Source organism: Ictidomys tridecemlineatus, chromosome 2 (assembly GCF_052094955.1).
Source record: "Ictidomys tridecemlineatus isolate mIctTri1 chromosome 2, mIctTri1.hap1, whole genome shotgun sequence".
Lineage (NCBI taxonomy): Eukaryota > Metazoa > Chordata > Mammalia > Rodentia > Sciuridae > Ictidomys > Ictidomys tridecemlineatus.
The window spans coordinates 60,570,128-60,595,809 of NC_135478.1; the positions used below are offsets into that span (position 1 = coordinate 60,570,128).

A 25,682-nucleotide genomic window follows, 5' to 3' on the forward strand; every position below is an offset into this window, starting at 1 on the left:
AGAAATTTCCATATTATTAAGTTCAGTTCTGTACTTCAAGTGCTGAGAGGGGGTGGCAGTGGCAGGAAAGAAAGAGCAGAGAAAGTTGGACACTAACGAAAGAAAAGTTCTCTCCTTTTAACTTTTGTGCAACCCCCAAATCCTATAAGGATATCAGCTTTGGGAAAGACTGAAAGAAAATAGAGGAAATTGAGACACCACAGACCACATGCCTGCTTTGTAAAGAACTTATGGTGTTTGGTTGATTCCCTGAATACATGTATATGTGCCCCCCAGAAAATTTAGTGACCCTTCACCAACTCATGAAGAGACAGAAATATTCATTTTATTTTGGTCCTTGACACTCAGCAGGGACTTTCTTGAACTTTGTCATCTTCCTCTGCCCTTTAAAACCAAAACTAGGGAAGTAGCTTTAATTAATGAGATGTGATGCATTAAAAATGTTAGGCAGAGCATTCCAGAAGCTGGAAAGCCATGGATGTTTTTAAATTTTGAGTATCCTTTTGAGAATCCCCTGTTGTAATTTATAATTCTCAGTGGACCTATATTTGTCTTGAACTGATTGTTGAAATGGGCTTTACTAGGAATTTCTTCACTGAAATTGCAGTGGGGCAGGGGAAGGGGGTGGTTGAGCCTAAGGGGTTTGTTGGGAGGAGGGAATGATCTCTAACAAGGCTTTAAAACCTTCAGTGGTTAAAGTTATATTGATGAGAAGGTTTCTCTCTCCAACACACACACACACACACACACACACACACACACACACACACACACACTCAAGTTCAGCAGAATTGTATAATGAGCATGAATTGTAAATTATGTAGGTAACAGTATTCAGATTTTTTTAATCAAAATTGCACCCAAAAATGGCTATAAAACAACGCTTGCCTTGGGAAGTAAATTTATAGCTACATGCCTTTCACAGGCTGGAGGGTTCTGCTCCCGGCTCTAATCTCTGTGAGATGTTTTTTGCATGTGTTGTGTGACAGGAGGGAAGGGGAGTGGGTTGAGCTCGCCTGTTCTCCCATTGTCAGCCAGTCTAGTGAGTGTTGGGAAAACCTGTCTGTGGGATCTTGTGTCATCTCTCCCTACATGTGTACAGGAAAAGTCCGCGCTGCTCCTGCTCACGGTTCCCCCCTCTCTCTCTCTCTCTCTCTCTCTCTCTCTCTCTCTCTCTCTCTCTCTCTCTCTCTCTCTCTCTCTCTCTCTCTCTCTCTCTCTCTCTCTCTCTCTCTCCTCTCTCTCTCTCTCTCTCTTTCTCTGTTTCCCTTTCATTCTGCTTCCCCGGAGCCGAATGAAGCAGGGAGCAGGATTAGAGTCGGCCACCGGCTATCAGAGGAACATAGATAAAAGGAACTGCTTCTTAAGCACCACTGCCGCAGCCCTTGTTAATTTTTTTTTTTTTTTCCTCTCTCTTTCCACACAACAGTTGTGACTCATTATCCGGTGCCTGGCTCGATTTTTTTTTTTTTTTTTTGAGGGTTTGAAGTTTCTGTGCTTCAGTGACTGTTACAGAAGAAGAGGTGTTAGTGTTGCCATGAGGTCTTGATTGTCTGCATTTATGAATGAAACTGACCTAAATCACCTGTTACCTCCAGTTTCCAGATTGTTTGAACTTCTTTGGCCGCACAATACAGGAAGGAAGACTGAAGCAGCACAGAGACCTACAGCGTCTGCAGCATGGGCTGGTTCACTGGGATTGTCTGTCTTTTCTGGGGAGTATTACTTACAGCAAGAGCAAACTATCAAAATGGGAAGAACAATGTGCCAAGGCTGAAATTATCCTACAAAGGTAAATCTTTTTTTTTCTTTCTATTTTTTGTTTTTTTGGCTAGCTTTTTGCCCCCGCCACACACACTTCGTTCCTTGAACTCCCTCCCAACCCAAACCATCAAACCTTTAGTTTAACCTGAGAAACCTATGTGATTATATGTATCTTTCTGAGATGATTTGAACACTTTTTTAAAAAATCACGTCTTCTGTTTGATGTGTGACAATTTAAATGCAAACAAAGAACATTTAATCACATTTGCAGAGAAGGGCTGCATGCCTGGTACATGCTGATCTGTATATCTGATGATCATATCTTCTGTTAATTTTTCTGACTTTATTTCTCTTAAAAATTTAAAAACAATAACTAATGTAAAAATGGTCTCTTTATAAATGTGCATGCCTCACCTCTAATAATTGTTATGATGAATTGTATTTTCTCAGTTTTAGACATTAAATGGTTAATCATCATCATGAATATTCAGTTTGTTCAAATCTGACAATCAGATGCTTAACATAAGCAGTAGATCACGGTTTGCCAAGAGAACATAAACTAGAGAACAGACTAGTTTTTCCACAGTGTGTTATGATTGTACAAAAGACTGTGTATTTGACTAATTGGTGTAAAGCTAGCTTTTCAAATATAATGTTATTTAATTCCGTATGCACTTCAATGAGAATTGAAGAGCTATTACTCTCTAGTTGCATAGCTACTTATGTGAACTTCTTTTTTAAAAAGTATAGATTGATGAAAGAAAAAAACACCCATCTGTATTACATGATACTTTATTTGGTTACAGTTTCATGCATGTGCTTGTTTTTAATTGAGGATTTAAGAAAAAATATTCATTATAAAATTTGTTTAGACAGATTTTATAGGTTGATGTATAAAGTAATGCTAAAATGCTTCCAGATAATACTTTTTAATATCAGAAAATACTTCTATAACTCAGGTATTATGAAATGGAGTTGAAGATTAAACTGTTTGCAGTCAAGTAGTTCTGCTCCCTAAGGTGCTGATTTCTTAGGATTCTCAGATTTCTAGAATTGGGGGTGGGGCAGTGAGAAGCTTCAATTATGCTACAATTTTAGCCTATGGGGTAAAAGAAAACTATTGGATATCTGTGGTGATGTCTGTCTACTGTACACTGCTCTATGCCAGAAGATATAATCTTTAATTTTCACATGATGGGTAACATCTCTTTCTGAATGCTTTAGTGTGAAAGAGGATCTCAAGTAGAAAAGAGAGGTAATTTTCACACTCTGGATTAGAAATTAAACACCTATTAAATGTGTTTATTTGAATTTAATACTCATTGTGAAAAATACATTGAATTAGAAAATATTTGTGGTCTAATAATTTCTTGGGTGTCCAATGAAGAACAGATTTTAAGCATCAGCAAAAATTGCAATTTTATTTATTTTACAAGTTTTTTTTTAAAAAGCATACCATCTATTAAGTACTCAATTAAATCTCTATTATGTTTCTATTTTATAACTGTCTTTATATTGTTTCTATAACATTTAATGTTATGACATCTTTTCTCTCCTTGAGAAGATGCCATCAAATAATTCTTAATAGTCCACTTTATTCAAGTTTATATTCAGTATAAGTTTATATGCAACTTTAGTTCTCAAAGATGTGAATGACTGCATGCTATAATTTTAGATTCATAAATGTGAAAAAAAGTGAAACATTCTAAAATCTATAAGATTTAGAGAAAGTTGTCAAAGTGCTAAATCAACTTTAAAATCAAATAAAAATCGAATATCATACTTTCTTATTTTGAAATAATCTTATTTTCATGGTAAATAGATTATGATTCTCCATGATAGAAGAGGTACCTTTTTTTTTCTATACGTTCAAGTCAGATAGATAGAATTTAATTAAAATATTTTAACCTTGTCTGATGAAGCAGCTCTATATTTTGACAAGATCTATATATTAGACACTGTCATTATAAGCCTTTCCTTTTTTTTTCTTTCTTTTCTTTTTTTTTTTTTTTTGGTCAATTAGCATTCATCAGAATTATTGTGCTTTTTTTTTTTTTTAATCAAAACTGCCTCACAGCTATATAACAATTCTACTGATACACCAAAAGTTGGCAGTTTGGTTAAAAATAAACTGTGAAATGGACAACAAGAATAAACAGAGTGGTCCAAACAGTTTTTCTTGTGTCATTTTATTGGTCTATCATTACCTTTTTGTCTCTGGATGTAGCTTGTTTTGCTAAAGCAAACACCTGGTAGCCAATTGTCAGTACTTTGTTTCTAAACTATAATGGAGATAGATTTTTTTTTTTTAGCTACTTTTTTTTCCTCCTTAATGAGATGTCAAACATAGTTAAAATATCAACTGCATTACCCTTAAAAATATTCCAGCAGGACTCATGAAGAGTTAAATCCCTGCCAACCTTCATTTCCCATGGTCACTTGTTTTCAAAGATCCACCATTAACCCTCTCATTGCTCAGGTGGCTAAGATGAAGTTTCATGCAATTACTGAACTTACTTTCTCTAAACTTGCCTAGTAGGAGATTAAAGAGATTTGATACATTAAATGAGAAAGAAAAAGAAGCAAAAACAAGAAGGCAGCCTTTGTTGGGAATGTACACCCATATCTAATAAGATACCTCTTTACTTTCTAGGAAAAAGGACTTGAATAGATGTGCTCAGGACCATCTGGAGAAGTGATAATATTAGAAAAATGGGGTATGCTGGCTTTTCCTCTGAACCAATCTGATTTAGAATCCTTGTGGGGGAAGAAAATGTGAGAACTCCATAAATCTCAGCAGTCACATAGAAATTATCCTCAAGAAACATTCACTCAGAGATACTTTTGCCTTCCTTAAATGTATGCAATAGAACTAAAAGTTAAGCTGCTACTTTAAAAAATGGCACATAACTGTTTATTTCCTCTACAAAACTAGACAGATTTCACTTTTCTTATGAAATACTAGAAAATCATTTAATCTTTCATTTGGGATATGTGATACAATGAAGGTTTCAGTAAAATCTATGTAAATCACAAGAATGAATAGGTTTGGGGTTTTAAATAAATGACAGATATTCCATCATTCAATGTAATGGGTTTTCCCATGACATTGTGTGCTTCAGTTTTAGTAGAAATCAAAGACACATGCAAGTCTCAATGTGATGGTGATCCTGTGAATCCAAAGGTTAAATCAATAATTTTAACCTTACCTTCATAGGGAGGACTTAGTAAATAAGACTGAAATAAAGGGTAGACATTTTAAAGACTTTCTTTTTATATTTGATGATATTTTCCCCCTTAGAGTCTTGTTGTTTAATTCTTGTGAGAATGAGATTGCCAATTAAATCAAAATTCTCATGTAGTTTTCTGATATTGGAAGAAAATTTTATTTAATTAAAAACTCTGAAGTAAAAGTTTCAAAAGTTTTTTCTTATTAGTCTATTCTTCAACAAATTATTATTGTTTATAAAACTAATTAATATAAATAATGATTTACTGAACTTGATTTCTGTTCAGCAATATTTTTAGTAAAATAGTGTTTAATTATATATACTATATGTATAGTATATATATATGTATATATATATATATATATATATATATATAGAGAGAGAGAGAGAGAGAGAGAGAGAGAGAGAGAAAGAGAAAGAGAGTTTATTTATACATACTACATATATAAAGAAATGGATATGTGTATAGATATGGATATATGCATACATGTATTCTATTTAAAATACATATCTTCATGTTGATATTTATGGCTTGGAAAATAATTTCAGCAATCTACAGGATGTGACTTATGATAAAAAGCCTTCACAAATAAATTTATTAGATTAAAATGACAATCATATTTTATATCATACATATACTATATATATATAAATAAATAAAATAAAAAGGATATGACCTTGAAGTCCTGTGACAAGTTTTGATGAATATCCTAAGTATTTATATAATAGTATAGAATGGAATGTGTTTTATATTAAAAATTTAGCTATTGCAGTTAAAATTAAACTTTCTAGGAAAGTTAGGGGGAAGGAATGACACATACAAGCTTTCTCTCTCTCTCTCTCTCTCTCTCTCACACACACACACACACACACACACGTGTGTGTGTGCGTGTGCATAGAGCAACAAAGTCATAAATTCTTTGCAGTTTCTTTTCTCAAACAGTCACTATTCATTTGGCACCTAGAATTTAGCTAGCTAATCTTTATTTAACATGATCTTTTCAAATTTTATTAACTTTAACATCAGATTTTGATTCCAAGTTCTTTAATTTAAACACAAAGAATAGTAGAACTTTTAATTTGTCTAATCAACGAGAATATGCTGGCAAAATAATGAAAAAATGAACATAAAAATAATATAAAAGTCACACATCTTGTGATTCAATTCAATTCTGGTCAGAATAAGTGATGGCTAGTGAAGTCCCAAATTTGTGGCTCCTCTGTTAATGCTGCCAAACAGATTAGACTTTGAAAAAATAATTTATACAGTGTAAACTGTAGCATTTAGGAAAGTAATTGAGACCAAAAAATAAACCTCTAAATCATTAACTTATAATAATGATATTCAGTCATTATTAACTTCAATAAACCTGAACATTAGACAATTTTCCTAGTTCTAATTTTTTGTGTTGTATTTTATTTTCATGTTAATTAACAGTCTACTACTATAAATGATATAAAATACCAAGATATTTAGCCCAATAAATAGATGTGTAGGTTGTGATATCTAATTTCCCTTCATTTTATGACTTAATGATCACCCATAAACAACATAATTAACAAATATCATTTGGGATCAATTTTACTTAAATTCTGAACTCAAGAATTAATTTAAGGATATTTTAGGAATAAATTTAATAGGTTAATTAATATGATTATATATGTCCCTATTGACAAAAATAGATGCTAAGCTATTGATTGAAGAAGATATTATCCTTAGTGTGAATACACAATTGCATTCTGTATTAAATTTTGCATCATATTTTCAGATGTGTGCTTTAAGAAACTTGTATTTTAAAGTTATCATCAACTTTTACTCATTTATAAAGACCAGCAGTTGTAAACATAAATTAGGATTGGGATGGCATTAATTTTTTGTGATTTCCAAGGTGCTATCTAAAGAAATCATCATGATTTGCAGTACTATGTTTCTACTAATAGGTGGCACTAGCCATTTGTCACAGCTTTTTCATTGGTTCTGGAAAGGACAGGCTGCTAGGATAAGCACCCTAAAAGTGTAGAGGCTGTGCTTGGTAAAACTGGCAAAGGAGTCATGAGATGTGACATGCACGAAAATGATACATTACTTAAGTGAAATTTGCTAAAGATTTTGATGTGTTCCTTGCATGCACTTATTGATACATTTTTGACCAGGAAGAAGTAAATGGTTATATATAAAAAAATTATTTTTTAACTTAAATAAGATTATATGTGAGTCTGATCTCTACAAGAGAAAGTAAACTAATTAGTGACATAGTGGTACCAACAATTAGAGTGATGGAAGGAGAGTATTAGTATGCAAACTAATTACGTATGTTGGTATGTAATGTTACATATATGTGTATTTTCTGAATCATTTGTTATAGGAAGAAGTGAGTTTGCCTGAGGCACATTATTGCTACCATTTACAATTGGAGAGTACCTAGCTGAGAAGATAAGATAATGTTTAGAAAGTTGTATCTGTAAAACAATGGTTTCTTTTAATTTTTAACCTGTTCAAAATTATCATCATAATTAAACATATGGAAGAATCAATAAATCCCATCTGACATAAATAAGTCTGAATGTCTCCAGCTACTATCTCCTTCTATTGCCAAGACATAAACATCAGTATAAATAGAGAATTCTCACACTATTTCTAAACAGTAACAAAGCTGGACTCTGTCAAACCCAGGATAAGAAAATATACAATTTATACTTGAACTAGGGAATGAAGATAAGCAAAAATATAATTCTGTTGATAAAATAAGAATAATTTGGTCTTAGTATTTTATGCAAGCTTAGGCTAAAACTTAGAAGGATCACAAATTTAGGAGGTCTTGTCATCTTTTGAATAAACCATTAAACCTGCATTTCTAGGTTTCTCTTTCTTGGAGAGATGTGGCACAGGAAGCAATGTTGACCCAAACTTATAGTAATTAATGTGTCGCTACAATCATAAATATGTCTTTAGGTAAAACAAACATCACCCACTTGGCTTTTCATCAGAATAGTAAATGAAACTGTTCTATTGACTACATCAAATGACTTTTTTTAAGTCTGTAAAACTCTTTCATGAATCATCTTTGTAGTGCCAGATTGTGAGGTTCATGAAGCTGGATATGTATTATGTATTATTTTTCATCTATGTACTCTCAAAGGCTAGTACAGAAACTCATTGTTGACTGATTTTGTGACTTAGTTGATGCATCTTGGGTTTTTTTAAATCTAAAATATGCCTTTTAAAAAACACAATTCATTTTGGAAACAAGAGGAATGCAAATTTATAATAAAACAATTTATTATAAGTGAATTGTACATTGTAGTACTGTTGAGAAAGGAAAAGTGTTGCTAGCTGCAAGGGTAGAGGCTGTATGTCAATGATACTTCGGCTGCACAAGGATGTGAGAACAGTGGCATCTCCCCCAAGCCACATCTCATTTTGAACCAAGGCTATTCCAAGACTGAATCAGAAAATATCCTGGTCATCTTTTCTTGCCTACAGCTCAGAAACTGGAAAATATAATACACATGTACAGGAAGATTCTAGGTACAATTTGAGGAATTACTTTCTTTCTTTGGACACATTTGATTTCCTTTTTCTCTTATGTTGCAGTACTCACATATGGAAAAGAAAGTGACACTGTTATAAAACTAAATAGTGGCTGAAGATAAAGAAAATTGTCTTAACCTCACACTGAGCACTTGAAATGTTTGTGTAGCAAAACCAGTTCTCCCAAATGAAGTTGAACATATTCTTAATGAACAATCTCAGCTGACTATTTTTCATTGTCCCCACTTCTGGGAGAATCCTGGCTTTGCTCTCTGACAGCTTGCTAAGATGCAGCATTTCAGAACTTCCTTTGCTGCTTCTGTCACACTTACCAAGGGCAACAGTTGCTCACAGCGCCTGCTGCCTCATCTCCAAGTCAGTTTCTTCCTTCCCTTGTCTTCCTGCCCCAAAGCCTGGTAATACCTCCCATTTCCCTCTTCAGCCTTTTCATCCTCAGAGCTCTTTCTCAGAAAAGTAAATGTGATAGGAAATAGCCAAAAGAATATCTGGCTGAAATGTGAATATACAAAATACAGGTTGAACTCTTTGATTTAGATTCTGATCTCAAATTATTAAGAAGACAGAAGAGGATAATAGCCTAATTTCCTTAAGCCACTTATAGGGCTGTGGGCTGACATTTGTATTATAAGGAATTTACAAATATGGATGGAAAATTTTTAAAAAAAATATTTGTTATTCTGGTCAAAAGGTAAAAATAGCAGGAAAGAACAGTACAACAGCTATCATCGATTGCATTTTTGTGTACCAATCATAACTATTAAATGGCAGTAAAAGTGATGTAGGCCTAGTCCTAATCCTTAAGAATATATTCAAGCAAAGTAAAAATAAAGTTGTTTACACCTTAGGTCAATCCAAGCTATATATATTTATGGATCCTCATGATATGTGTCAGGAGCATTAAGTTTTCCCTTTGAATTTCAAATCTCAAGAAACATCTTTAAGACTTAGATTAAATGGAACTACATTTTATCAGCTCTATAGACTTTATATTTCCTATATATATTCTATGTATAAGACATTAAGTCACATAAGTCATTTGTCACATTTATTCATAAATGAATAGATTTTTAGATAAATAATATGAATATAAAAGGGCTTCTGAGGAAGATATATCTGCTAAGAGTTTAGGGCTCATGTAAAATGGGGAACAGGGAAGGTGGGCCTTGAATGCAAAGAAGGATTTTAGAAGGCAAATGTGGAGAAAAGTGGTGATTGCCACTATTGAAAACTTTTCTTTTGATTTGGTTTTCACAATGCAATATACATAATTTATATCACTTAAAATTGCAGCACAGAAGACAAGGAACTTCATAATTAATATGTAGTTGTAGAAGTTTGCCTAAAAAGTTAGATCAAGAAGTACAGGTGACACACACTTAGAAGGACTTTTCCACAGTGGTCACAGAGTCATTTGGGCTTATCTGTCTCTTCTTTGGATGTCTACAAAACATACAAACCTGGCTCATTTCTAACCAAATAAAAAAGGAAAGTATTCTGTTTATTCAATGTAGAAAGTACTCCCATTGTGTTTCATTGAGATTATGAAATACAGTGATATAGAATGATGGTTTCTTGTTTTCCTAGTTAACTCTTATTTATTCTGCTTTAATTTATTAATTTGTTAATTTACCAGCAAGTTGTGAAAAGAGCAGTTCCTATTTTACAACCATATTCGCTTTTAATATGAAGATATCCAGGTGCTGGGGTTGTAGCTCAGTGGTAGAGCACTCATCTAGCACGTGTGAGGCACTGGGTTTGATCCTCAGCCCCACATAAAAATGTAGTTGTATAAAATAAAGGTGTATTTTATATATATATATATATATATATATATATATGATATCCATAACATTCATACAATGAGCATCCAGAAATAAAATGTCTCTTTAATTGTGTGTTCCTGTTATATGATTCCTATCTTTAAATATAAATTAATATACTACATATATTTTTACCTACATAGTACTTCATCATTCAGTATGTTTCTCTAGCTCATAAAAAAATTAGTTTCATAACAAACAGGATAGTAAAATCTTGGAACATTTCATATTTATATTAGAGGAAGTTGTAGATTCATTGTATCTTGCAACACAAACTAAAAAGAAAAAAGTCACTTCTGGAATTCCTTGTACTTACTGAATTGAATTTAGATGAAGAAATACCTATATGATGGGTTTATATTTAGTATATATGTATGATTATGTGTATCCATAATACTCAAATACAAGAAAAGCTGTTGCAATTTTCTAAATCATATTACATTTAATTTGAAATTATGGAACATGGAATGCCACCCATCAGATCACAGAGTTGTAAGGAAGGTCTTAGGAGGGGGTCTCACTTTGCTTGATGTCATATCCCCAGCTGTTCAGGAGGATTATTATTTTCTGTCCTTTATAGTGGACCTTCCCAGCGCACCTTCTGTATTTTGGTCTGCTCTCAGCTCATTCCCTGTCTTGCTCAGTCATGGCTACTCTGGGACATTGCCAGAAGTACCTTTCAAATTCCTTCCACTGAGAATCCTCATCACTTGGCTTCAGGCCCTAGCACTTAGGGTCTTGCCTCCACAGCATACATGAGGTTTCCACCCTCAGAGCCTTGCACCTCCAGGGTACAAAGTGTGAACAGGACCAATCCTTCAATTCAATCACCTTCTGCCTTTCCAGGTTTGAAATATATTACCTGAAAAAAGAAAAAAGAAAAAAGATTCTGTTCCCCACACCCCAAAAATACTAATCTTTAATCAGTATTTTTCTTGGTCTATTGAAATAACTCCCATTGAATGCTATCCTTTTAAAAATATTCTCTGAATTATTCCCTGGGGAAATGACAAAAGGTTTTAGGCCCTAAATTAGCAAACAAACAAAATCTTTATGTGACTCTTGAGAGGAGGTTAAGAACTTTTCATTTCACTTTTGGCAAAACAATCTATAGCAGAGCAAAATAAAATACACAATTACTTAATGAGGTTATCTTGGCATTTAATTTCATGCATGTGTCCCTTTATTTCTGACTGGTCCACCCCGTATTTAATCAGCCTCAGTGTCCTATAGATTCTACCTCTTGAGTCTGTCACTCAAATCTTCTCTGTTCTGTCTTCCAGGTGAGAACAGGCCCCTGTCATCATTTGACCTTTACTGCAACAGCAACCTCTAATCATTAATTCTTTCTGTTATAGGCTATAATTTTTTTCTGGAATTCATAATTTAATTATGCTTTTCTCATATTTTAAATTCCTACTGATTAAAGCCCAAACTACTTCATGTGATCTATTAAAGTGATTAACCAGAGTCTAGGTGTTGAAAGCCCTGACTTTGTTCATATATAAGGAAGTAAGCCTGAATAATGATAATGATAATGATAATAATAATAGAAATGCAGAAGAAAGGCTGAAGATGAGCTATGTTGAAAGTATAGACATGTTAGTTTGGTTAATTAATTGATTAAGCACAGATTAGGACTCAGAGAATTAGGGAACTATAAATTTTGGAATTTCCACAACTAGAAGTATGAGACAATACTGATAATAACCCAAACAGGAGGATTTCTTCACCTTGTACCCCCAATCATGCCCATGACTGCACTTTCTTCTCCACAGCCTTTCCTTCCTGGGAGCACTTCCATAAGATGACACACTTCCCAGCCTCTTGGTGGTTTACTAATGCCCTCAGCTCCAATAAACATTACTTGAGTATCTCCTCTGGATAGGCTTTCCAAGAGGCAGGGTGTAGGAGACATGGTCTAGCAACTGTCCTAAAGAAATTTAGCATCTGGGAGAGGAAAAGACACAGACTGTCAGCTATTTAATATCGCAACTGTTCTGCATCCATTTTATATTTATAGTCAAGTTAAGTAGAGAGTCTTGTGTATAATAGGCCCTCATTAAATACTTCTTGAATGAAGCAGCTTAAGTAATAAGTGAGAAGGTGGCAGATAATCATTTCAGGTCAGAGGACTAAGACGCACAGGTGAGACCCTACATATGATAGACTTAAGTGCATGGCACACACTAGATTCATTTGAAGATTTATAAAGTAGATTAATAAAATGTTTAGTTAGAATAAATATCATTTAAGGCTGAAAAGCCAGTTTAGATATGGACAAGTGGCAGAGAATTTTCAAATAGAGATTATAGTGTTTAAACTTAAGCGAATAGATGATAATAACTTTTTAAATGAAGTGAGCCAAGCGAGGCTTTTGGAATCCAGATAACTAGGAGTTTACCTTCAAGTATTGAGTTATATGAGTTATTAAGTCATCTTCTGAGACCATGAAGCAAGATTCTGAAACAAATGGCTACCATCAGATAATGACGTATTCATCTGGGATACAGTGACTTCACACATGGACATGTAACTTGTTTTTATGTACATAAAACTCATATTATCATGAGTCTACAGAAAAGCAAGTCACACTTTAAAAACTGAAGAGTTTTATGCTTTCGCCTAAAATTTTAAAATCCAACAAAAGATTGACAATTAGTATATAGCTGCCTATCTAAAAATATCCTATATCACATTAATTCCTTCAAATTTCTTAAGTTCATGGCAGAGCATACATTTAGAATTTTTGATCAGGAGTCCTACATATACTGTTATTTAGCAGGATATTTCTATGTTAGGAAAACAAGACACTGTGGGTGACTATTTTCTTTATATTGACTAACTATATAATTTGGGTTCATAATTCTTTCAATGGATATTTTTCTTCTCCTGGACTGGTATGCAGAGATTCACTCCTTCATCCTGAATTCTAACTAGATGTAATTGGAATCTGTGATTAAACAAAGCAACTATTCCTAACATTCCAATTCCCTATTAGGCTTTCACACACTGGCTCAGAGCCATGGAGTCTCTTACTTTCTCTGCGTGATCTTCATGTTCAATAGAATCTCTGACTTTTGTTTCCAAAGGTGCCTATTCAGCACAGAATTAAGATTTTCTTTGCACAGTCTAACACAGAGGCATCCTCTCTCTGTTGCTTAACCCCTCATTCAACTACTTGAGAAACATTTCAACATAACAAAATGAGAGCAAATAATTAAAAGAATGTTCTGGGTGTTCCCCTCCCCCCCCCCATGCATGAAGTGCTTAGCAAGTGAGAGTCAATGTCTTTTTTGTCCATTCTTGTTTCATACACCAAGATTAACACTTATTGGCTTTTCTCTTTAGCTGTCAAATTGGAAAGAACTACCTACTCTATGACAGTTCTGTTCACAACTGTTCAAAAATCAGGAAATTAACTTCAAAAGAGTCTGTTTGAAGTAAATTCCATATAAGGAAGTAAAATTAGTGATGCTAGAGTAATTTGTTCCTTTAGGACAGATCTCAGTCTAAATATTGAGTATACCCATAGAATATGGAGCCTTCATTATTCAAAACTCAGTGTATTTTAAAAAATAATTTAGTTTTATATATGGATGGATATAATGGCTGAATATTTCTACCGGACCAGATTTGTCACCTTTTCATATTTCCAAGAGAATAAAATTGCATGTTCTTTCATATTGCATGTGTTCAACTTCAATATATATTATTTGATAAAGTACACTATTGTTACTTATCATTGTTGAATGGTAAGTTGTACTGTGCTTATGGTAACCAAGTATCTACTTGTTAGCCTTTTGAAAATTAATACAGTTTTGAAATTCAACAATCAAAACAAAAATTTTACAAGGATAAGAGTAGTGTTAGCAGAGTACTAAAAGCATTGAACTTTCTCTGGCACTTCCTAGGTGTGAGGACTTTGTACTGGTATTTTTTTCAACCTTAGGTCCTTCTTCTCTACTTTAGACTACTTATCTCCTGAAAATTGTTATGGCTCTAGCAACAATGATTGGGTAAGGTACCCAATCAGTGATTGATGCAAAGAAATAGTCAATATATATTAATTCCATGAATATTAATAATTGGATTACAGTGTTTAGTTCATCTGTGGTAGATTTACATGTATGTATTTTCCAGCTCATACTTTTTGTGAATTAAATGAATAGAGATAATGCAAAGAAAATCATGCATGTATTTGTGACTTGCTTCTTTGAAAGACATGGCATAGCAGTATGAATGTTTAAAAACATGAAGTTTGTCAACATTAGCTAGTCAGGGAAGATATGAGAAAGCTTTGTAAAATGATAGTGTTTGCAGTAAACAATTGATGACATAAAATAGTTGACTCTAGCATTAGACTTTCAGTCCCTCATCATACATTTATCTAAAGCTAAGTGTCCTGATTATAGGCCTCTTGCTTTATGCATTTATTCAAAAGTGTAATTTTAATAGAATTAATGTACCTTAAAACTAGAGATGGGGATGAAAGGAGACCTAATTTTTAGGTCTTCTGGCTGTGAATTCTTTCGGAGCCAGGTGGAGCAAGGAAGCACCTGTTTTTTAAGGAAAATGTTAGCTGCATCTCACAGACTGTAAGTTCCAATTTATGTTTTCAACATGAACTAAAGTCAGTCATTTAATATTTAGTAGAAATAACCAGGAAATGACGAGTTTTATTTGCTCCTGTACTTACAACATATCCTCTCCGATGGTGTAATAGCTGCTTGAATATTATTTTGTTATGACTTGGTCCATGAAGACACAACATGCTTCATGACAACTTAAGGAGTATTGAATCCACATAGGAATTAGCACAATATTCCTTTTTAATATGTCCCTGAGTCTGAATGAAGCATTGTAGATACAAAGTCTGAGTCTTTCTGACCAATTCCATGAACCACCTGTGATTGCAAATAACCCATTTGCAGGAAAGAGGATATTCAGTCACTCAAGAAAATAAACTTGAAGTCTGAAGCTAGTAAATAGAATGAAGAACATGTTGAGGGTAACTTAAAGGGGCTTTTGTCTAACAGAAGACACTTGGAAACCAGACTGGGAAATCTAGACGTCAGGAAAAGAGGTGACACTAACTACAGGCGGCTTTTAAAGGATTTTTCTGGAAGACAAAATTCTTTTTAAAAACACTTATGCACCAGCATGAATAAATTTCTGAGGTACTTTAGACAAAGATGAATTTTATTTCATTGTGGCTTTAGCTGTATTACAATGCTCATAAACTATTTTACCTTATGCCAGACATGTGGAAGCAATCAGTGTATGTAAATGATATGTGAAGGTGAGGCACAGTTTTAGCTTAAAAACTTAGACTGTCTGTGGTTATAAATTATAACCACATCACAAAGAGCAACTTTCCTTTTAATAGTAACTTAAATGTAAAAATAATCAGCGATGAATTCATAAAACTACTAGTGTTTTCTTAGTAAAATCCAATAAATGTAAAATATAGTGCTACTTTGTGCTGTTATATTTTTCAGACACAATATTCAAAGGCATTTTTTTTTCTTTAAGTAATTACTAAAATGTAAGTAGCTGAAGTTAGACATAATTACATCCGTCTATCTCTAAAAAACGACTTTCACCAAGGGTAGTGTTTTAGTGTGGCTGTACTTATCTTTCATTGAAATAAATGATTCCTTCCATTTTTCCTTTAACATGGTATAAATTAGGTTTTTTGCCTATGATATACCCTTTCTACTTATATGTATGTATATGTCTCTAGATATGTTTCATAACATTTCATAAATTTTGAACATATACCCTGAATCAAATCTCCTTGAAAAGGAAATAGATATAATAAAAATAAATGTTTTCCTTTCTTTAAATTCATAACAATGAAACTTTTGGTCTCAATATGATGGTGCCATGCCTCTTTTAAAATATTTTTTATCAGCTGCTATATGTAAAGCCTGTTATTAAAATGACACAAATTTAAAGTAGTGTTACTGGACATGCACACACACAGACACAGGCACACACACATTTGAGGAGGGAAAGAAAATAGATCAAAATATAATAAATCAAATGTGAATTTTTAAGCATTATCTTACCATTTTTTCCATGAAGAAAAGGCACAAAATCATGTTCTGTTAAGTTGAATTCAGTTCCATTGTACTGCCAATGTGCTCATAAAAAAATCTATGGGTATTGCTGGGCATGTTGGTGCATGCCTTCAATCCCACTGGCTCAGAAGGCTGAGGCAGAAGAATCACGAGTTCAGAGCCAGCCTTAGCAACAGCTAGGCACTAAGCAGCTCAGTGAGACCCTGTCTCTAAATAAAATACAAAATAGGGCTGAGTATGTGACTCAGTGATTGAGTGCTCTTTAGTTCAATCGCTGGTACCCCCCCAAAAAAAAATCTATAGTAAAACAAAAACTCACTAATTCCAACATATTTGCTTGAAGGACTGAAGAAATGAGTCATCATAAGTTTCTAAATAAAATTTGCCAGTATATAAAGAAAATAAATAGCATCCAACCTTTGGCTGGATATGCCTTTTTCAATCAGTAAGTATATTCTGGTCCAGAATCTGTAAAAAATTGGCACAGGAACAAAAGATGCAGTCCCTTTGCAGAAGGATCTTAATCTTCAGTATCAGCCTAGACAGTTTAAGGTTTCTTATGTCATTGGGTTAATTTTTCAAAAAATATAATATTTTTTAAAGTAGAATAATTTCATAGCCCACTAGGTAGATGCCAGCTGTGATTTGGAGCTTATTTCCTGCAGTGATGGCAAAGAATGGTCAGGAAGAAAGGAGGTAAGCAGAGAACAAGAAAACTACACGTGTGAAAAGTGCTAGAAGGCTCGGAAGGTAGCTCAGTGGCCAAGTGCTTAACTAGCATGTGAGAGACCCTGGACTTGATCTTCACTACTACAAAATGAAATTATGCATTTTTAAAAAAGGTGCTAGAAGAGGAATAAAAACCATTCAATTGAGGTGTAGGTGCATTGTTTTAGCAGTTATACTAGGGTCTTAGTTTTGCTTTGATTACTCTGGCTATATATCTCCACTTCACTTCACTCTTGCTTCAGGTTATTCTTTTAATCATCTAGGATTTAAAAAAAAATTAAAACCTATTTTAAATGAACAAAGATTTACTAAGTATGATTATGAATCAACCACACTAATGATTACTAGGAATCAAAAAACACATGGAATTGATCCTTGTTCTTAAGAACTTTACAATATATCATGGGAATATGATAGAGCAAATTGGTTCATCATGCAGATATAAAACAAAATGTTATGATGTCCAGAAGTTACACTAATTTGTTAATTATGCTATGTTATGCTGCTAAGCATGAGGAAAGTAGGATTCATGGGAGTGAAAATTGCCCTGGGCCTATAAAGATATGTAACATTTCAATATTTTCATTAACATTGAAAATGGAAAGGAGGAGGGCTTTCTAGATGAAGTTCACTGTCTAAAACCATGATGCATTAATTTATATAACATATCTGTGAAACAGAAAATTAGTTTTACTCTATATGGAAAAAAGCAGCAGACTATGAGGCAATAGGAGACCATTCTGTAAATCTGTCAATGATTAATAACTGTTATCATTTTTGATCATTTCTCTAATAAATACTAATAAGTTGCCATGCAGTGCAATATAAATTATGGATCACACACAGATCAGTAAGGCTTATCCTCAAAAGAACTTACATTCAGTGGGGAAGAGGTAAAGTATGTCGAAACACATAATTGGGAAAATGTTCCAAGAGTGATGTAACCCAACAAAGAACTGTGAGAATCCAGAACACTGAGCCATCATAGTAGAAAAAGGGATCAAGAAAGTGCTATTTGAAATGAAGCATTTGAGGTTGGGCATCAAAGAATATTTTGGCAGGCATTGTGGGGATCAGAGGATGGAGAACATTATAGGTGAAGGAATAAATAAAAAGCAGGAGAGAAAGTATTGAGAACACTTCATGAAATATTTAGGGGTCTTCTTTGTGTAGCCATGTTTAACAAAATTGTGTCAGATCAGTTCAGGTGCTAATTGAACAACCATGGGCAAGAACTTGACTTCTTGGAGCTCATAATGCATAACACAGAAAAGACACTTCATAACTGTTTCCTCTTTCACCAGTCACTCCCAGTGGAAATGATTAAATAATTTTTAAAAATTGTCATCATAGTTTTTTTAATGTACATGTTTGAGTACATTTTAGGTGCAAGGCACCAAGTTTGGAACCACAATCTAATTGAAAACATTAGAGCATTGTAGTCAGGAACATGGTTTTAGTAACCAGGGAGACCTAAGCTCAACTTTGACATTCATTCTCAATGCAAACTAGAAAAGATATGCTTTATTTTTTTTTCTTATGTCTCTATTCATTGAGATGAGAAACAGCTAAACTGCAAAATCATTTAAATGTTTGTAGAGAATATCAAATTTTTGGATAACAATCATAACTAAATGGGGTCTTTTCTGAATGTACTTTATAAAAAGCTAATGTAGTATACATATTATATATAAATCATAATTTTTATTATAAAATTATCATCATTACTAAATGATAACCTGTTCCCCAAATCTCATTAAATTCCATGTTTTACTAAAATTGTGCTTAACAATATATGGTTTCTTTTAGCCCAGGAAAATAAAAGAGAGTTTAGGTGACAACGAAAGGCAGATGCTGTAGCTAAAGGACTGAGATGGTAACTTTACATCACAATCATTTAGGAGACTATAATGCATGGACAACTGACAAGAATCAAACACAGCTAGCTCACGTCTACATTGATTTATTATCATATATATTCTGATGCGCAATGAATCCAAATATGATTCTTAAAGCTCTACATTGGTGCTCCTTTCATTCTGTTTTCAAATATCACAATTCTACAGGCATTCCCCTGGATTATAGGTCTAGTCGTTTGACTACTTTCACTTAAGTGACTCATGTAGAAGAATGAACTTCATGTGAATGAAAGTGCTTCATCGTGTCCTTTTTACTTTTTGAAGTAGCATTTTCTCAACTTTTTCCCTTGGTGTTCCTAATAATAGCAGATGATTCTAAATATATTTCCAAGAAACTTGAGAGCACCAATAAAGTACCCCAAGTTGAACATCTAAGGTTAGACATTATTATGCAACAATGAAAGAAGGCTTAGATTACACTATTCTTCCAATTTCCAGAGTCACTTATTTTCACTACTAAAATTGAATGTTGCACACACTAAACTCCATTCAAGTTACTAGGATAAATGACTCCAGACTGAACTTTCTGATTTTTTTTTTAATCAAAGTCCTTGCTTCCAATTCACAAACTGATGTTGTCAGAGTGGTTTGGAAATGTGACTGAACAAACTGAAGGTGTTAGGAATCCCTCCGCATCAGATCTGACAGTTTTGTTAAATATTTAGAGGAATATTTTAAGCTGCTTACAAATTACTCTTACATCTTAGATTTTAAGATGTTTACTTAGTCTATAAGAACTGATTTTTTTCTACCATTAATTTTGGGGGGATTTTAAAGCTACTTTTATGCCACTGTTCCAGACTCTTAGAGGATTAATCTGGAATCCTAATGGTTTCCCATGCCATCTTTCATAAAAAAAATTCTATAATCATATATCTTGGTAGATAATAAATGACTTTTTTCTTTTTGATAGGTATACATCAAACTCATGGTATGTTTTGCATTAAATACAGGAAGAAAGAACCATTTGTGGTAGAAATCCCAATAGAAAACATATTTACACCCCTCTGATCTTTATTCCAGTCTGGATAATATTTTTTTGACATGGCTGGTCCTTTTCTTCAAAGTTCCTACTATTTGCACTAATTGGAACCTTTATGTAAAATTGCCCCAACCATTTACAACATACCACAAAACAACCTTTTAATGTGCATTCTGTACCAGGATTTGTATCTACTGAAATATAAGGACAACATCCTAAATAATTTCTAAAATCCAAGAAATAATATATTGTATTATTTAAAAATGGAAGAAGTAAACACAAAAAAATAATGTTTTTAGAGAACAAAAATATTGGAGTTTAATTCAGATTTGCATTTTTTAGCTGCAGTATGTTTACCATGTACCATGCCAAATAAAGTGATAGGAGTGCTGTGAAAATTTAATGCTTGTTAGTGTTGGTGAATCACTGTGACCATAAATAAAAACTGCTATAAAACTTCAGAGCATTCTTTCATGGGGCAGGCAAGGTTCAAACAGAGTTTGCTTCTGTGCCTACTTCCAGACATTTGGATTTCACATATCAAGCTTTTAATAGTACACATCCACCTGATGCAATGTTTCTCAGATTGTTTTCTTCAAAATAATGGATGCAATGATATAAAAAGAAATGAAAATGTTTCTGTAAGCTTACAGTTGTAACATTTGTCAGCTATCATTTAGATAACCAAAGCAATTTATCTGTTTGCCTTAAGACATCCAGATGACTCTCCAAAAAGGCAATGGAATGTGTTCACAAGAGAAGTCCAGTTTTTGGCCCTTGCACCAATGTACCAAGTGACACAGTCTATTGGTTCCTATCCCTGCCTATATACTTTCTAGTAATGAACATTCCTGCCCTCAGAGCAAGGGAAAGCAGGCAGTTGGGATGCCCAACTGGACTAGGTAAAACAGTGAAGCATCTGCTAAAGGTCAATCTTTTTTTTCTTTTTTTTTTTTTTTTTACTGAGGAAGATTGGAATTCTCTACTGCTGATACATACTGGAGTTTGAAATAATTATCTTTAAAAATAGTACTTAAGAAATAATTCCTTTGCTTCTGTTACAGTAAATAGTGGCAATGATAAAAATAATATCAGTAATCATTGTTTAATGACTAGTTACTATTGCCCAGAAACAGTTTTAAGATTTTTGTGTAGACTAGATTACCCCATGTAATTGTTGCAGCAACACTAGACAGTGGACTTTATTTTCCATGACGTTACTGATAAGGAAACCAAGTCCAAATCTGAAAAAAATAGTGGAAAAAAAGCTAGAATTTTCATGTCTGTTGAATACTTTAGATCACTGCTCTTATTGAAGAGCTAATTCCCCAAGATCAGGAGAGGCCATAGTTCAGAGGCTATAACTGTGCAATTGTACATTCTCAGTACAGTGGAAAAAATTGCTTTTTAAAAAAATTACTAAATCAGTCTTAAAAATTCTTTGTCTAAGTTATTGCTATTTAGAAGATAATAAATATTTTACAGAATCCTGTTCCTGGAAGTTATTTAGAGATTTCTTTTCCTCACCTACAATACACACTAACACTAAAACTGATAAATCTTTTATAAAATTGAAATCTTTTCTAAACACATGGACTACATATTAAAATGAACAATTAGGATTACGTAAGAAGACTCATTCTATTTAAAATATGATAAAATTTCTACAAAAGAAAACCTCTGTTTTTTGAAGTGGCTTATAATGTATAGTTTTCCAGTACTGCACAGCTGATCATATGTCATTATATAACAAAGTTTACTGAAACAGCAAAAAGTAATATATAAAAAGTAGTTTTCATAAAAGCAAATTGGTAACTCATAAAACATATTCAGATTCAAAATTTGGAAAGAGTGGGTATTAAATTTGAAAAGTACATTGATCTCTTGCTTTTGATCATTCAGCTCTCTCCCTCCTCCAGTGAACATATATATTAATGACTGTTGTTTGGGGATTTTTGTTTGTAGTTGTTGTTTTAACACTTGGGTGAAGCAGTTTGATATGGGCTTAAATTGTTATTCTCATGATTTGGCAAAGAAAAAAATCCTGCAAACTGATTATGCTCCTATATTTGTTTGGCTAAAATTTTTAAAAAATATTTAGTATTAAAATTTTGTTCTTCTTGGCTGGGTGTGGTGGCACATGCCTGTAATCCTGGTGGCTTGGGAGCCTCAGGCAGGAGGATCATGAGTTCAAAACCAGCCTCCACAAAAGTGAGGTGCTAAGCCACTTATCTAAATAAATACAAAATAGGGCTGGGAATGTGGCTCAGTGTTTGAGTGCCCCTGAGTTTAATCCCTGGTACCAACCCCCCTCAAATTTTGTTCTTCTATTAGTATGATACTTTTTTCTTATCAAAACAAAGTGTAAAAATTATATTGTTTTCATTTATAATTTTCATATTTTTATAAATCTTGCATACAACTATTATTTAGTTATTCAAGATTTTATCTAAAGTTGTACAAAAAATTATAGACTAGGTACCAATATAAAATTATTTTGCCCTATTCTTTTCCAAACCTAATACAAGTCTCTTAACTTGAGATTTTCATTTCTGATGCATGAAAATGTTTGGGGAAATTATTAATCATTTAAATGATTGAATTTTGAATTTGTCATAAAATCATTTTCAATATTATTTTAAATTGAGATCTTTATATTATTATTTTTAAAAGGGTAATATTTTTTCTAGTGACTGTTTATTTGAAGGTAGAATCCTCTCTAACATCTGTCAGGACAAATATATTTATTTACAGATAAGACACCTATTTTTAAGTATTAAAAGTCTCTCAGATTTGAACATTCAAATTGTGAATGAAGAAGTCCAAATTTCTCTCCATTCTCAATCAAATAGGAAAATAAATACATGATCTGTGTTTTTAAGCCAGCTGCAGAAAACTATCTTTCCCCTCCTGTGTCACATTTTAGTACTCGTTCACCATAATTTGAAACTGAATCTTATGTTCATTTATGTTGAAAACATTCTGTTGCTTCAAAAATTAGCAGTATGTTGATTTTGTACTCTAATTGAAATAACTGTTCAGGGGATTGGAGCACCATTCTTTATAATTCAGTGTGATAGTGTATTCCATCACCGGCAGCTCAATTTCTTTCTTTCACCATCTGTTCTTTCTTTCTTTTCTCTCTGCCAAAAATCGATAGAACTCAATGAGCAAAATTGAGCTGTTCCATAACCCAACCATATTGGGATTATTTTGTTCACAATACATTGACCTAGTTCTTACACTGGTCCAGTTTAATTAGGTAAGCCCTCTGTTTATAAAAATGCACATTTACTAAACTGTAAACATTAAATGAGTGTTATAAAAGCAGCCAAAATGTTATTGTTTCAACAGTCAAGATTGTAAGATGGCAACACTTGGCAAACATAAAGCCACACACTGTCTGTTTCCAGCTTGGAAATCCCTTTATGCAGCAAGAGCAATTCATGAGGATCAATTGTACCCAGTCAAGGAGATCCAATAATTTAATTTTAAATGCATGGAAAGTCTGAACATATTCTCAGAGATTTTAATACACAGATAAGCACTTATTTGAAATCCAATTAATTACATTATTGAAAATACCCTAAAATAATTTTTAGTTGTTTTATTACATTCAAAAACGCAATATAAAATTTTTTGTACATATATCAAATTCAGCAAATAGCAGGGAAAAAAATGTACAATGACCCGTTCTACATTATCCATGTAGTCACAGTATTTACTGTTGTGTAGCTTATTAGCATTAAAAACATGGCAAGAAAAGATTCCCAAAATTCATTTCTAAAGTCACTGTGAATGTATAATTAAGCATCTTGAGAAATTGAGTAGCTGCACTGTATATACAGTTTAATTTTCTGTGTTTTATATGGTACAAAAATCATTTTGATTTCTTAAATGTAATGTCAAGCCTTTATAAATAAAAAAATGGGCAAGATGTAAATCAATGCATGTATAAAAATGCTTTATCATTACAAGGAAATGAGTCATTGTAACTGAGAGCCAAGCAGTGTTCACCCTCTGAAGTTAGATCAGGGCTGTGCTAACCAAGCTGTTTTCACCTGAAGCCTCATTCATCTTTACGTCCTGAGAACTGAAATTGCAATGTGCTTGTGACACTTATATTTATCATTTTCTTTCTTTTCATTTATTCTTTTCTTGCTGGAACTCTCATTTATCAAGGAAACTTTATTTTTATATTAAGGTAGGGCCAGAGTGGGGGTGGGGACAGAGCTTTAGGTCTTAAAATTTGTTAAATATGAAACTCTTTAATAAGAAGGGTGATATTTTCTATACTCAGAACCTTCAAAAAGTTATTCCAGTTTTAGTCATTCATAAGAAATAATATCTTATTTTTAAAATTGAGCTCATTTTTATTGTGTACATTAATAAATAAATGTCATTGTGCTTCCTAACTGCAGTATTTAATCATACTTCCAAAGAAAGTATTATTGTTTTTGTTATTGATTAATTGTAGTTTATTCCAGTGACATGATTTTTTTTTTAAAGCAAAGATTTAGCTTCTGGGAAAATCCTTCTGTCTTAACATTATGAATGTTAGTTTCACAATCTGATCTTATTGCAGAATGTGCTATATTAGCCTAAACATCTTTGAAGCTTGTCAGGTGACATTCATGTATGATCATGGCTATACTAGCTACTCTTGTAGTATATAGGGCAATATCAACTTAATCCTCAAGAAAATAAAATTAAATCCATTAATCTCATAATGAAGATAATCTTCAGATTAAAATATTAACACAAATGACAGAGAAGCTCATATATACTCTGAACTGCTAGGTATTACGTTAAGTATCTCAAGTTGTTCTCATAAGATGCTGAAATATAATTCCATTCCATTAATCATCTTATGTACTTATAAAATTACACAAATTGATTAAAATAAAGTTAATAATTTTCATAACTAGATAGTCATTTATTTTCCTCTAGATTAAAAAATGCAATATTTTTATTAGAAGCATACATTTATTTCTTTTGCAAGTTAAGATGGTATAAATTTTCTTTCTTCTTGATACTTCTATAAAGATATGTAATATTGCTGTTATTTTTATTTATGTAAGCAAACAACATTATGCAAATTTAGCTATTTTATTATAAAAATACCTGGGTGCCTTTACTTTTTGGCATATCTAAAATATTAAAGTGTTAAAAGTTAAAACAATAGAAAACATGTTGTTATATCAGCATGCAGGTTACAAACAGAACCAGAGTTTGTAAACACATCGTAATCTATATGAATAAAAAGGGACAGAATATACCTATAGGTTTAGTTTGATTTCTGAAAAAAAAAGTGCATCTGAATGTAGGTAATAATAGTTCAAGGGAAACATTATTTTGTCTTGCTACATGTTCATTTATTTTTCTTTGTTTTTTTCCAGAAATAGTGTTTTCTAATTGAACATCAGGCTTGAATGTAGAAATTCAGAATTTTGTTCCACTTACATATGACTTCTCTTTGATCTGAGTTGATGCCACCTCTATTTTTTCTTAGACAATACACTTGGAGAGTGAGATATGGTCATATAATATATGAGAATGCAAATAGTAAATACAGTCAAACAAATGACTCAACTTTGTT

At 32.7% G+C, this 25,682-nt stretch overlaps 1 protein-coding gene across 2 annotated transcripts in view; it reads left to right on the forward strand.

Moving 5' to 3' along the window:
* Positions 1-1,236: 1,236 nt before the first annotated feature.
* The window catches only part of LOC144375101 (semaphorin-3A-like), a 268,754-nt gene continuing 244,308 nt past the window's right edge, over positions 1,237-25,682 (forward strand). Inside the window, exons 1-2 of one of the 2 annotated variants that reach the window (XM_078038659.1) lie at positions 1,237-1,792; positions 4,418-4,481. In XM_078038659.1, coding sequence (XP_077894785.1) covers positions 4,436-4,481 — 46 coding nt within the window. In that variant the 5' untranslated portion in view covers positions 1,237-1,792; positions 4,418-4,435. The remainder of the gene's footprint in view (positions 1,793-4,417; positions 4,482-25,682) is intronic. The other variant, XM_078038658.1, reaches the window with a different exon arrangement.